At 37.0% G+C, this 15,776-nt stretch overlaps 1 protein-coding gene across 6 annotated transcripts in view; it reads right to left on the minus strand.

Moving 5' to 3' along the window:
- The window catches only part of CEP112 (centrosomal protein 112), a 284,681-nt gene that overhangs the window by 248,567 nt on the left and 20,338 nt on the right, over positions 1–15,776 (minus strand). For all 6 annotated transcript variants that reach the window (XR_010919549.1, XM_067547323.1, XM_067547324.1 and 3 more), the window contains exons 6-7: positions 13,783–13,857; positions 103–150 (exon numbers count right to left, since the gene is read on the minus strand). Coding sequence is in view for 5 of the 6 variants with exons in the window: in XM_067547323.1 (XP_067403424.1) it covers positions 103–150; positions 13,783–13,857 (123 nt within the window). In the remaining variant the exon portion in view is untranslated. The remainder of the gene's footprint in view (positions 1–102; positions 151–13,782; positions 13,858–15,776) is intronic.

The raw sequence follows: 15,776 nt of genomic DNA on the forward strand, positions 1-15,776 counted from the left end.
GTTCAAAGCATTACCTTGAAGAGAATCATTCTTAAATTGAAAAATATAAAAGACAACTTACAAGTCTGTTGCCATAAACCATCAAGGGAATATAACACCTACCAGGGACAGAGGTATGGGCTTCTCTCGCAAATACCTTGGGTTTTCTATCTGGAAAACAAGACATTATACAACAGTACCTTACTGATCATATGACATAGCTTTTTTCTTCATTATTTCTTATAAAATAACTTTTTAAAACTATGGCCAAAATTTACAAAAGTACATATATATGCAAATATACTGTGTTAGTGTCAGTGGAGTTACTCCGGCATTACACTGGTTAACGGAGAAAAAAAATTCAACCTAGTGTTTTTTTCCAAAAAATAAAATTGAGTACAGTATGACTACACAAGCAAACAATCATACATGGAACTCATTGTAAAAAAAAATTCATTAAAAGTAATGTATAATTACAGCAGCCCTTTCAATCATGAACTTTAAGCACTGCATTTGAAACACTGTGCACAAACCACTTCCTCTATCAGACAGCTATATCTCGCTTAATTTTCTCTAATTATGAGATTCAAACATCACATCACACAAAATGCATAATTTCCAGGAAATGCTTTCAAGAATATAATCTGTAAAATGTAGTGTGAAGATTTGGAATGAAAATGTGATTGCAATACACATCTTACAACATTAAGTCCTTTATTTTTAGAGAAGATTAAACTGATCTATCAGGCATGGCAAATACGAAATATATCAAGAGTGCTTGCCACATTTTGAATTTATAAATGAAAATAGGAGGCTTAATCTCTCTGTAATTTCAATCTGACACAGTATTCTTCATTTCCTGTCCTAAAATATTATGTTGTATTCTTATGTGCTGCTGAAGAATTGTCACAGATCACCCCAGAGGTGGCTATAGTCCAAAGATGCGCAGGGTCAGCCTATTTTACATACACAGTTTTTAAACATTCTGGGTTCCATTTGGATGAAAGATGCTATATACAGCCAAGATCATCATCATAGCCAAGACAATAGTTTAACACACTAAAGCCTTTATCTAAATAACCCATCACTCTTTACCTTGCAAGAATTTATTATAGCAGACCAACCAGATCTTCTTTTAAACAAAGTTTCCTGTGTTATTAATGTGTGTTGCTGTACTTCAGGAAAAAAAATCAAAGTTCAACTTTTTACAATGACCGCAACCACTTATTAAAATAATGAGGATATTATTTCCTTGTTATCCATTTTCATAAAAAACAGTGATTGTACATTTAAATAAGTGCAGTAAAGGCTTTCCAAAAACATTCTGGCATAATGGAATTAAAGGGACACCATCATCTTAAAAATTATGTAGGCAGCTACCGATACACTTTGGGTTGACAACAGATATGATTAGACAATGTGAACAAAAGGGACCCTTGTATCCCTGGTATCCCTGGACAGGAGATAAAGAAAACATATATTAATGTGGTAGAGAAAGTGAGGAGAAACGAGAGAAAGAAAAGGAAAGCAGGGTAGACTGAAGGATGAGAAGAAATTAAAAGAGAGCAAGCACAGAAGATATGAAAAACAGAAAACCTAATAGAAGAATCAGTAGAGGGTGAGAGACAAAAGATGCAGCTCCAAAGACAGACTTTGTACACATAGTTCACTATCAGTATCGTGTTCCTATCCCTAACCTCACCCTGCAAATTCTACACACCAGCACGGATCTAAGATTGAGCAGAGAGCCCTCCATAGATTCCATAGGATAAGGCACTCTTTGGCCTCATAGCTATTTTCTTGGGGCCGAACCTGCATACTCTAAACTTCCATTAACTTCAAAGAGAGTTATGAGGAAACTAGGAATGCAGGACCAGGCTTCAAAGATAAAAATGCTTTTTAAATGTCCTGCACCTTTCACATAAATTTGTATACAATTTTTCTTAGCTTTTTAAAGATAAAAACTGTTTATAACATGGTAAATATTTACATAATTTACATAATTTGCGCATAAAATGCAATAATTTTTGGCCTTGCTTTATTTCAGCACCACTATAAATAAATAAGGTATATGCTAGTTGTTTATAAAATGGGATGGTAGGGGTGCAAATGTGGCTCTAATACGTTCTATGGCCTAACTCTAATACGTTCTATGGCCTAAGTCTTACATTTTCTGATTTTGTAACAGCAGCCAGATGTGCTTTGAAGTTAAAAGTTCCCACTTTGCTACTTGTTGTGGATTACATCTACTTAAACTGATCTGTAAACATTTAATGTCTCAACATTCATTCCTTTCATGCTAGTCTTCTGCAAAACTTCTTGTTCCCAAAATTATACCACATTAAAGGAGGAAAATCACAATGAAGAGTGTCCAAAAAAAAAAAAAAGAAAGAAAGAAAGAAAGAAAAAGTGTATTTGTGCGAAACATGCAAATTTAAAAATAATAAGTAAGAGGTCAAAGACAAAATCAAAATACATACGTATGATGTTGAAGATTTGCAATGTGTAGAATAGTAAATCACATGACAACGTTTTTTGGGTACGAAACAAGTAAACGTCATAATAAAATAAATCTTTATTTGACCTACAGTTGAACTCTCATTTGCAAATGCCATTTCTTAGTACAAATTGATTTTTCAAACATTTCTTGTAAAAAAGGTTTTGGATTCTTCTATTCTGCCCATTAGTTAGTCAAACAATTATACAGGCAACAGATTATGTTTTGTTTTATGAAGATTGGCATGGTCACCTTACAGCACTTGAACCCTCATAAGCCAACAGTATGATGGTGGAAAAGCTACAGAGGATCCCCTTTAAAAAACACTCTGAACAAAGAGAAAAAAACTCTGGAAACTATCCCTTTTTTGAAAATTAGTGGAGCTGTGGGGCAGGGCAGAAACATCAGCACATCAGCAAGAAAGAACAATTCAGTCAAACAGCCAAATTTCAACTGTATCGATCGTGACAATTTCAGCTCTCTATCCACCAATACCTATAATTTAAAGCTACCAACACATGCTATAGAAGAAATGTTAACCCAAAACACACCTGATTCAAAAGGGCTGTTTGTTCAGCTGATATAAAGATAATCCATTTTGCCTTGTTTTGGGCTATCACACTACAGTCCATAACCTTTATAAAAAGATATGCTCTGAATTTCACTAGGTCTTGAAATTACTTTGTATACTTCTATAAACAAATACATGTTAAAATTGGTCAACTTTCCATGGCATGTTTCATCCATTTACTAAAATGTTTTTCTACACCTCTTAATATATCAATGACATGTTACCAGTGGGCCTGAACCAAAGCCCCTAAACATAATGAAAAGGCTTCCACTGACTGATTCCACTAAATCAGGCCCCAATTACCTTATACAAACAAAAATTCTCATTACTGAATATTGTTCTAAACTGGATGCTGATGTCAAAACGTGAGAGACACTAACAGTGTATCAGCTGTGCTGTGAATCCTTACTCATGAAACCAAATAAGATACTTTAAATCATCAATATGACAAAGCACAGAACCACAGCTGCAAATAAACCCACATAAAACCAGCTGACATGACTCAATATTTTTGCTAGATATTTGTATAATGCCATGTATATAAATGGTTACTATATTTTATTTTATTTTTTTTACTTCCTATTGCAAGATATTGTTGTGTAAAAAACCAAAATAAAGTAAGTATTTAAATTTGGGTTATGCTCTATTTCTATTTAATGCCTGGAATATTACACCACTCTTCATGGTCATGCAGGACAGTAAGGTGAAGAAAGCATAAGTACATACTGCGTTACAGCAAGCATGTAGACCCAGTACTCCCTCACCTCCCCCAACTTTAAGACGGTAGGGAGGGAGGGGAAGGAAGTGGATGAAATCAAGGCTCCAACCCACTAATGATCTGCCAACAGAGTGGATCTGGCATGGTGGAGGAACTAAATTGCACTTAGGAGACTTCTCTCTCCAAAAGCAAGGCGGGAGCAGAAAAGGAAGTGTGATTTTGAGTGTCAGATTCTTCCACAGGGCTCCTCCTGGAGAGGCACAGCTGCACACCATTCCTCACACAAAGTGTAGCGTAAGGCTCAATCTAACCGCTAAATCTGTAAAATTATAACCAGGCTCCCTATCCCTTTTAAGCAGCAAATATCACAGAAATGGCTACATATCAATATTCCATCTTCCCACTCCTTCCCTGCATCGTATTTTGTTGTGTGGAAGCCACTTATTAAGGAATACTTTGAAAACTAAAATAATACATGACTTATTGCAGTTCAATGCTAGAGTTGAAAGGTATCTTTTAAGATTTAGGAAAAAACATTTGGATCAACAGGCTTGCTGCACATTTCCCTACGCTTCTTCAAATAGAAAACATGTTTGGTTTTCAAAACAAGGATGGAAAAACACACATGAAAGAGTTAAGAACACTTAAGATTTTGAAATGGTAAACAAATAAACTGAACTGTGACCTAAATTCATACTTTTATCTAACAAACCCAGTCAGCCAGCATGTTTGCTACAGAAACAAATGCTGAGTAGTTTCAGGAAATTTAAGTATGGACATTCTTATCTAACATTATAATTTGTAGTGAAGTATATGTAAGATTGCAGCTGCAGTCTTGGAGGAAGGACATTAAAAGACTTGAAGACTCTCAGCGTAGAAGCTGAATTTATTTCTGAAGTCAAACCACCACTTGGAGTTCACTGTAGGAAAGTTTTTACCGTGGTGCTAACCCTCCAACACTACAATATATACAGAAGGTATGTTTACAGTAAGCAACAGAGAGAAACTAAGAAAACCAAACAAAAAAAAATCACATGGCTTATAGAATCATAGAAGATTAGGGTTGGAAGGGACCTCAGGAGGTCATCTAGTCCAACCCCAACTAAATCATCCCAGCCAGGGCTTTGTCAAGCCGCACCTTAAAAACCTCAACGGATGGAGATTTCACCACCTCCCTAGGTAACCCATTCTAGTGCTTCACCACACCCCTAGTGAAAAACGTTTTCCTAATATCCAACCTAGACTTCCCCCACTGCAACTTGAGACCATTGTTCCTAGTTCTGTCATCTATTACTACTGAGAACAGCCTAGTTTCATCCTCCCTGGAACCCCCTTTCAGGTAATTAAAAGCTGTTTTCAAATCCGCCTTCATTCTTCTCTTCTGCAAACTAAACAAGCCTAATTCCCTAGGCCTTTCCTCATAATCCTGTGGCACACAATAAGGGCACACTGTTGACTTATATCCAGCTTTTTGTCCACTGTAACCCCTAGGTCTTTTGCTACAGAACTGCTGGCTAGCCAGTTGGTCCCCACTCCGTAGCAGTGCATGGGATATTTCCATCTTAAGTGCAGGACTCTGCATTTCTCCTTGTTAAACCCCATCAGATTTCTTTTGGGCCAATCCTCTAATTTGTCTAGGTCACTCTGTATCCTATCCCTGCCCTCCAGCAGTATCTACCATTCCCCCCATCTTAGTGTCATCTGCAAACTTGCTGAGGGTGCAATTCACCCCATCATCCAGATCATTAATGAAGATGTTGAACAAAACCAGCCCCAGCACTGAGCCCGGGACACTCCGCTTGTTACTGGCTGCCAATTAGACATTGAGCCATTGATCACTACCTGTTGAGCCCGATGATCTAGCCAACTTTCTATCCATCTTATAGTCCATTCATCCAACCCATACTTCTTTAACTTGCTGAGAAGAATACTATCGGAGACCGTATCAAAACTTTGCTAAAGTCAAGGTATATCACGTTCACCTCTTTTCCCACATCCACAGAGTCAGTCATCTCATCATAGAAGGCAATCAGGTTGGTAAAACATGACTTGCCCTTTGTGAATCTATTCTGACTGTTCCTGATCACCTTCCTCTCTGCCAAGTGCCTCAAAATGGATTCCTTGAGGATCTGCTCCATGATTTTTCCAGGGACTGAGGTGAGGCTGACCGGTCTGTAATTCCCCGGATCCTCCTCCTTCCCTGTTTTGAAGATGAGCACTATATTTGCTTTTTTCCAGTCATCTGGGACCTCCCCCAATTGCTATGAGTTTTCAAAGATAACAGCCAATGGCTCTGCAATCACATTAGCCAACTCCCTCAGCACCCTCAGATGCATTGCATCTGGCCCCATGGACTTGTGCATGTCCAGCCTTTTTAAATAGTCCTGAACCTATTCTTTCAGCTCTGAGGGCTACTCACCTCCTCCCCATTCTGTGCTGCCCAGTGCAGTAGTCTGGGAGCTGACCTTCTCTGTGAAGACAGAGGCAAAAAAAGGATTGAGTACTTCAGCTTTTTCCAGTAGGTTCTCCATCTTCACCTTTTTCCATCTGTCACTAGGTTGCTTCACCCATTCTGTAAGGGGCCCACACTTTCCCTGACCTTCTTCTTGTTACTAACATACCTGTGGATATCCTTCTTGTTACCCTTCACTTCCCTTGCTAGCTGCAACTCCAGTTGTACTTTGGCCTTTCTGATTTCACTCATGCATGCTCAAGCAGTATTTTTATACTCCTCCCTAGTCATCTGACCAAGCTTCCACTTCTTGTAAGCTTCCTTTTTGTATTTAAACTCACTAAAGACTTCTTTGTTAAGTCAAGCTGGTCGCTTGCCATATTTGCTATTCTTTCTGCACATTGGGATGGTTTGTTCCTGTGCCCTCAATAAGGTTTATTTAAAATACAGCCCGCTCTCTTGGACTCCTTTCCCCCTCATATTAGCCTCCCAGGAGATCCTACGCATTAGCTCCCTTGTACAGAAATAGTTGAGTTAACTGGAATAGAGAGAAAAGAAGGAAGATCTGAGTCCAGTACGCAAGAAACTTCAGACATACATTGCACTGTTGCTGAAGCCTCCCAAGAATTCACCATAATTTTATCTACTTTAACCTTGTGTGACAGCTACATTCCTTCTGGACAAAGACTGGATAGATCTCCTTTTTAAGCCAGTCAGTGCTGTCCCTTTCTCTCAGCCACAAAGGTCTCTAGAGAAAAAATACAGTGCCCTTGCCCCCAAACTCCAGGGGCTGAACACATTCAGCCCAAATTACCCCTTCCTACAAGAGGGTGCAAGTGCAAGGGACTTGAATGGAAATTGTGTCCACATACAGCAGGCCTGACTTTGGTCCATTATTTCGACAGTCCTGCCCAGATGAAAAGCAAGAGATTGGGGATCAAGTTTTAGATTTTTAAAATTGAGTTTGAGAGCCCAATTTCATACCCCTTAAAAAGGGGTATAATTTTCAGAAAGCGCACTTCTGAAAATAAAAGACACTTTCAGACATCTCCATTTGGGCACTCAAAATCAGGGACAATCAAATTATTTTTTTAAATCTTGGCCCAGATCTTTGAAAATAGGAAGAAACATAAAATGTATTGATGTAAAGAAATTAATAAACAATAGACCAGCTATTACAACAGACTTGAATGGCTGGTTCTCCTATCAGAGGACTTCATTTTACTGATCAGACTGATCAGGCACTTTATAATGTGGTTTTACACATGCACTGTATGCTGTAAAGCAGCAAGACCATTTCATTTTAAATGGCTTTTCTGAAAGATTCAATGCACTAACATTTTAGCATAAATTTCACAAGAAAATTATAATTAAGCGACTAACGTAATTGCTATTGTATTCATATACATAGTAAAATATTAATTATATTTACAATTATTTCAAATATAAAACAATTAAGTTAGTCCAAAAAAGATTTTTAACGAATTCTAAAATAAGTTACAAATGACAAAATGGGTTCAAAGTAGGTGCAACCTAACTGACAAGTTGAGCTCAACTAAACTTACAGAAGGAAAACCTTTTCCTTCAAAACAGCAATACAGTAGATTTTTTCGTCTGCATTACTAATTCAACTTCAAGGCAGCAAAACTTAATCAAGGACAGTCCCATGTTAATTTAGATAAAACTCAATAAGGGCTATGAAAGAGACTATTATAATATATTTAAAAGTCATCTTATATTAGTGTTCTATTTATGAAAGGCAAAATTTATCAAGATCAAAAGCTTACTTCTTTTCAAATGTATCCAAACATGACTAAAATCTAAATAGCTAAAATAAAACAATATTTGATAGGGATATATTCAAATATGCTCTAAGTCAAATGGGGCAATAGCATTACTAGCAAGAAGCAGCAAAATGGTTAAGCTAAGCTATGTGACACTTTTTGATACAATAGATGTTTAAATATTTTTCTTGTAGAGGAAGACATTATTGATATTACACATATACTTTGAAGCTTTCATATCATAACACTTGTTAAGTATTAACCTCTCCATTTGGTTCAGAAATCATAAACACCAACTTCCCTAACCAAAGTATTTCATGATAGTTCTGATAAGAAGCAATGTTCTGCAATAAAAAGACATAAGCACACTCTAAAAATAAAATATTTGGAAGCAGTGTTAAATTCTACATCTGACCTTATAAATGTACAATTGCAAAGACATTCTAAATTCTGTATTCTTCATGCATAACTAGACACAAAAACATATAAAAAGACAAATCTGCTAAAACTGTATTATTAACAGTCGAAATCCAGGTAAGTCTAAACTGGTAGTCTGAATTCTTAATAGCCAGCAACAGTTATTTACAGGCACTCAGCACTCAAGATCAGGCCTTTATTTATTGTTCCTATTTTTAGATATACTGGGAAATTATAAAACAGAGATTAGGATACTTTCCTTATACTGTCAATGATTCTGAGGCTTGGTCTACACTTACCTCGGCGATTCGGCAGCAGTCAACGGGAGTTATGCAAAGCAAAATCTTTCTGGATCGACTGAGCGATCAGTGTAGACCCGCTCAATCGATCAGGAAGCCGACGCTGGTAAACCACCCCCTCATGTAGCGTAGCGCTGCATTGACGGGAACAGGCACAGCGCAGTGTCGACAGTGCGCAGAAGGGAAGCACAGCAGTTGACGTGAGTTATGCAAGCTACTCTGCATAGTCTGAGTAACTCCCGTCGACTGCTGCCGAATCTCCAGGTAAGTGTAGACCAGGGCTTAGTTAAGCTCTTTGTGGCTGGCAGCAGGGTGCTTTCTAACACCTCTGGAACCTGTTCCTTCAGGTGGTTTGGCAGAGCCCAAGTGTAGTTAGATTCAGAACATATTGTAAGATTTTTCCTGTTGGTGCCTACATGGCACAGAGACGGCAGCAGTGGAATAGGAAGCTTTTCATTTTAATCCTCCCAAGAGCTAAGCATGCTACTTTTGGAGATCTCCTAGCATGTGGAAAAGGGAACATGCTCAGGATCAGATCTCAAATCTCTCAGTATAATGCACTAAACAAGCATGCTGGCCTGAGTAGTAGCCTTTATACACAGATGACTTGCAATTATTCTATTAGTAAGTTGAACTGACAAGGAAAAGTAGTAGTCAAACTTGTCTAAAAGAAACATCGAGCATAGGGAAATGTATTTCATAAAACATTTGGAAATATTTTCTGCCAAGGTAATTCAAGGTGAAGGAGGATTTAGAATAGGAAATACGCTATGTACATTAAAGCAAAAGTTATTGTTGTTTTGGAAAGCTTCCAGCAATCTCATTCTTCTACTCAAGCTATAGTTGCAAGCCAAAACACATTGCCTGCTCTGGGAAGCCCAATGATTTCTTGCTTTCCTCCCACTAGACATTGAAGAGTACACTAGTGTCCATTATGCTTCATGACTGCCACCTCATGAGAGCCATTTAAATCTGCTTTGGTATTGAAGTGCCATAAAGCAACCTTGACTCGTGGCCAGGACTAATGTTAGAAAGCCTGTATGAAACCCCATGAAATAAGAAGTCTTTAAAGATCGTTTCTGAAATACATATTATAATATTTAGCACTTCTACACACTTTACATTTTAAGCATTTTACAAATAATCGTCCTAACAGCCCTGAATGATAAATGTATTTAATATAAGCGTAAACTTGTCTATACAGTAACTGCCACTATTACTTCCTTTCGATAAGTCCTAGATCAATAATATTCCTTTTTAAGTCAGAATTCCTTTGCTTTGGTACCAATCTTATTGTGGGTATTATAACTGAATCTGCAATAAGAGATCAACTAGCACATCAAATTAAACATAAAAACTTTCAAGGAAACATTTTATCTTTAGTATTTTAAAATGTACTCTCCAAAAGATGATCAGTCCCTTAGTGAAAAAGAATTTCCAGCTCCCCACCACAATGAAAAGATTATTAGATTATATTCCTACAGGTTTATGTGCAGGGAGTATTTAATTTTTAATTTACAGTAGAGCCTAGAGATAAAAAATGTTTTGAAACTATATTCTGTCCCTAGTTAATACCAGTAAGATTATAACTTGCTAACCATCCAGAAACTGAAGTGCCCCAACTATTCAAACGCTTAAAACTGTCTGTTGTTCTAATCTAATCTATCTAGATATTCATATAATGCACATCTCTATAATCTGCAAATGACTGTTAAGTTCTTGTTATTGTCCCTTGCAAGGAATTTCATGTATGGCATAGACTACTACTGAAAAGGCTGTTTGGAAGTTTAGTGTTCAGGTAATTTCACAGTACATAATTTAAAATCTTTTAAAAATGTGTTTTTCAGAGAGGTCTTAAAATAGTAGAAATTGTTCTTTTATTGGTGTATAAAAGTTGAGTTGATCTCAGGGTCAAGAAAGCACATCTAGGATCCTCCTTTCACTGATCTCCCCTTTAGATTTGGAACAAGTGGGCCGACAGCTACTGAACTGGCTCAAGGTCAAGTTTTTCCTCTCCTGGGAAGAAGAAAAGCAAGTGTGCAATTTGCATTTAGAATGTCAACAGGAACCAAAGCAAGAGAGACATCGTGAACACGGGGCAAAAAACCACAACTTCTCTATTATCACTTACATTTTTACTGAAGAGAATCATATCATGAATGCAAAACACTAGGTGGGTATAGCCAAGTTTTTAAAATACTGTTATGTCCATCTGTGCTAGACATAGCACAAGAAAAATAAGCAACATTCGGACATTTGACCAAACAGACTTGAAAAATGTTATCTTCTCTCTTAACCAAAATAAATAACATTTTTTTAACAGTGTTCAGGTTGAAAATGTGTTTCAGCTGAATCCAGCTCATGTCTTCACCTCCTTTCTCCCTGACCCCACCAAAAAGTTATAGATTTACATCAAGGAATAAAATGTTAAATGAACACTCAGTACGTCAATGCAGTATAATCCTTCAATATTTACTTTCACCACATCATATTTATATAGCCTCTCAACTTTAATGTTTCCTGTTTTGTAATGGAAATGTGTGAGGTATACTATCGAGTTTATTGTTTCTTAACCACGCAGGAAGATTTTCAAAGGAATATACTCTCAGAATACATTAATTGTTCAGAGCTCTGTAAGTTTACTCATAGCATGATTTTGTTGGTGTAGTACAGGAATATTTTTATGAATAACTGACCTGTTTAGTGATATGATATGTGTTGATTATATGGTGCGGCAGATTTACATAACTGTGTGTCGAGTCTAAGTTTTTATTTAACTAAACTGTGTAGCAATTAACATGTAGGCCAAGATTTTCAAAAGCAAGTAGCAGTTTGGAGTGTCTCCATTTTTCAGTTCCCAGTTGAGATACCTTAAAGGGGTCTGGATTTTCAGAAGGTGGGTGGTTGATACTTTTTGAAAATCCGGCTCTTTTAAAGTGTCAAGTTGGGCAGCCAAGAACAGACACCTAAAATCACAAGTAACTTTTGAACATTGTGACCTAAATTTTTTACATGAGTAATGCTCTGATGTTATAGTAATATTGGAAATGGATCTCTTAAATAGGAAGCATACTGCCTATACCTCCGCCAGTCACTTGCAGTTCAGTGTTCTCTCCCCCCATTCTCCTTCCACGCCTTTTTTCTATTCCCTAGCCCTCCGTGCTCTTCTTCTTCCTATCTCCATACATTCAATACTGTCCGACTCCCTCTCCATTAACTCCCTCCTCCATCACCTACCCAGTCATTCCCACACTGCTTGCTCAGCCTAGAGTTGTTGCTGTAGCAAAGCCTAGAGTTAGTGGAAGGTACATTTTAAATAAGAAACTTTTGAATTTTTATATATTTTTTAAATGTTGCACTGTACACACCCAAACTTTTCTTACATCTTTGTTGTTCCTTAAATAATCCCAAACTCCTCAACTGCAAATGGCACTCTCAGCAAGGCCAACAACAAACACATTTATAGCAATTTTGAAGGTATAAGCCAAAAAACTATTAGAAAACTTTTCAAAAACAGAGTAACAGCAAAATTCTTGAAACACTGTAACTGTAACATTCCTTTCCCAATTTTTTTCCAAACTCCCTAGGAAACTCAACTCTGGGATTAGATACAACATAGGAAATTTCAGGCGGATTGACTCCTTTTTGGTATAGTCACGGGTTTATACCAAAAAGCTTCAATCTTAACTGAGACGTGTCCTGCTATTCCAGAACCCTGAACCCAATCCTCACATCCTTACTCAGGCAAAACCCCTATACATTAATTATACTTCTTTCCAATAAGTACATGAACAAGCTTCTAAGAATCTGGCTCCATAGAAGTAAATAAGAAGTGGGAAAACTGAAGAAAAAAGGAAAGGGTGAGAAAAAAACTTCTATTCAAGTGGATGAAAACTGGATGATTCCAGATCCACTAGAGCCATAATCCTAATCAAATTGGAGAAGAGTTAGACAGAATATCATGGGAGAATATTGCTATAAAGAGTAGGAACTTTATCAAATCCCTGGTGCTAAGTACCATAAAGATGAGTGATGAAGTAGTGCGGAGTGTAACTGAAGGAATGAAGAGAAAAATCTCATTATGGTAGGTATCCTAAATCAAAGTGAAATCTAAACTTGTTCAAGTCAAGAAAACTTGAATTAATTGCTCAAGTTTAACGGAAAAAGATCAAACCTGACATGCTAAATCTGTATGCAAACACAAATGTATGAAAAAATACAGAATATATTTAATACAGTATTGAACTGATTTTATCAAGCAACTCCTTTCATCTTATTTATAAGAAATACATTAATTGTCTATCTGTATTTGTCTCGTAGTAATGCAATGCCAAAAACATACAGGACATTTAAAAAAATATTAAAAATATGTCTGTGCCCTAAGGAGAGATGACAGACTGAAAATATACAGGCTGGAATTTTAAAAAATGTTAATGTCCTGTCTAAATGTTTTAAGCCTCATTAAAGTCCTCCTAATGGTAGAAGTGGAAATAAAGCACCGAGAGAGCCCTATCATCCATTACTGCCAACATCCAATAAATACATATTCTGAGGTTGTCTGTGGAATTTGGTGGGAAGAGAACTCCCTCTGACCTCATTTTCAGAATGAGGTATTCTCTTTCATACATTTAATTTACGTGATGAAAGATGATGAATCTGACAAGCTAAAGCAGTCTGTCATCAGTCAACACTGTAACAAAAGTAAAGTATTTACAAATATTAGGAAGCCACGACTATACGGAAATATAGGCCTCAATACTGCACGCTGCTCCATAAGGAATTTACACAAATCATTGGATTTACACCAGTGTAGAGGAGCTGAGCCTATGCCAACATCCCTTAAAAAAAAACATAATATAGAGAGGTGTTTTTAACAATTTCTTCTCAAAATGACACTTATTCATGATTTATCTTTCAAAGTGTCAGGATTCCTTCTCCAACTGGTTTCCATCTCTAAAAGGAAAATGAGTCCTACACAAGATATTGTTGACTATTTCAGAGACTGAGACTAAATTACTAAGAAGCTTTCCTGTGAAGCCAATAATAAATAAATAGTTTATTTTACCCCAAGATTCCAACTATTGAGACGAGCTTCAAGGTCACTGTCGTCCAAAGAAATGGGTTTTTTGTGTTGATCTTCCTGGAATATGAAAACGTCAAAGGAAATATTAGAAGAGCAGACCGATACATAATTTCAAGAAGCTTTCAGTTGGACTATACTGCCCTCAAAGGAAAAAAGTACAGTCCAATATCAAAAAAACAAAAGAAAGAAGCATTTTGGTCCTCCTTGAAAATTCATTTCTTCCCCCCCCCCGAGAAACCATCAGTCTGGAATTGGGCTGCTACTCCTCTTGGCTTCAATTCAGGTAACTCCACTACCTATCTGTTGCTAGATAATTTGAGCCCAATGCTGCTACCGCTCTCCCCATCTCTTTCCTTCTTATCTCAGTTGAAGGTTCCATATCCTCAAAATGTAACAAAACAACTAAGATAACTGTAATATAGAAGTGGAAATACCACCCCCAAATATGTTTCCAGAGTGGTGACTAAAGCTGGCTGGGAATTTTCCAAAAAAACATTTTTCTGTCAAATTAGCATTTTCTGTCAAAATTGAAACTTTTCATGGAAACATATCTGTTTCACTAAACTTTTGTTGAGATATTTTCTCAGGTCCAGAATGGAATTTCTAATCAACATCAGGGATAGAAATACCCACCCCAGAGTATCTAATAGCCTGGTAGTTAGGGCACTCACCTGAGACACACAGGTTCAAGCCCCTACTCTGCCTGATTCAGAACAGTGACTTGAACCTGAATCTTCCACATCCCAGGTGAATGCCCCAATAACTGGGACATTGGCTGTGGTGGGGTGAGTGGATTTCTCTCTCACTTTTTCTTGAAAAATTTCAAAAGGTCTCAGTTTCATTTCAAGGTGGAACAGAAATAAATTTCAGGACATCAACATTTTTTCCAGCCTGCCTATGGGTGACCTTCACAGGGAGTGAATTTACAAGGTCAGACTAAAATCCTCCTTTCTGCAATGAACTGAGCAATGCCAAGCAGTACCCCAAAACAGAGCTGGGTGGTACTAATTTTGATGGGAAACAAGCACGCTGAACAGCCACAAAGGAGAGGGAGGCTGAAGATAGAGAACCGTAACACAGAAGGGAGTAGTGATACTGGGCAGAACAGCCAGTACCAGAGCCAGGAGGAGCAGCAAACCAGCTCCAGACTAGAAAAGCAGTTTCCAACACTGAGCAATGACTGGTGATTACTGTTGCTTTAGGCTACAAATGTCTTTCACAATAGGTTTCACTGTAGTATAACACTGTAGCTACATTAAAAGGATATAGAAAAGTCTGGAATAATTGCTTCTATTTCAGTTCTACAATATAAGTTTAACTGTAGTACATTGAAGTAATTAGAAAAATAATGCACGGAAGCATGAATTATTTTGTCTCATTAGGTTTTGTTAAGTAGGAGTTTTTAAGATGGCATGCAAGCTTCTCTTTGTTTGAAAATGTGTTCTCATTCAAACATCAAGACCATGTAGAGAAATGAGCTGTTAATTCAAGGAATGAACACACAATTGAGGCAGTTCTTTACTCTTAAGTAAATTCCCTATTCTTCTACCTGGGTCTGAATTATTTTAGAACATCTGCACATCATAGACAATAACATGCTATTTGTTCCAGGCAGTCAAATGACCAATATGGTATTTCTTCTTAAATACTTATTTTGCTTCAAATAAAGCAAATACTTGTCAATAAGACAATTTTTTTTTAGTGTCTAGCACCTCTACTAAACTGAAAAACATGTCAGTTGTATTTAGAATATTATACCACCTATAGTCTAAAGATATCACATTTATGAAGGGAAACAGCATACATATTGACAACTATATACATTTCCTTGCAAGACCTTTTGTTTTTAAATTGCTTGCAATTGACATGTTACCATCAAATATTTAGGACTATAAAAGATTCTACCTAAAGTCTGTTTAGTCTCTCTCGCTAAGCCATAACGCTGGTTGTCTGATACAGTCCAAAATTCACTCCTT

The sequence above is a fragment of the Emydura macquarii genome, unplaced genomic scaffold (assembly GCF_026122565.2).
Source record: "Emydura macquarii macquarii isolate MOO-44397 ecotype Brisbane River unplaced genomic scaffold, CSIRO-AGI_Emac_v2 contig_1230, whole genome shotgun sequence".
NCBI lineage: Eukaryota > Metazoa > Chordata > Testudines > Chelidae > Emydura > Emydura macquarii.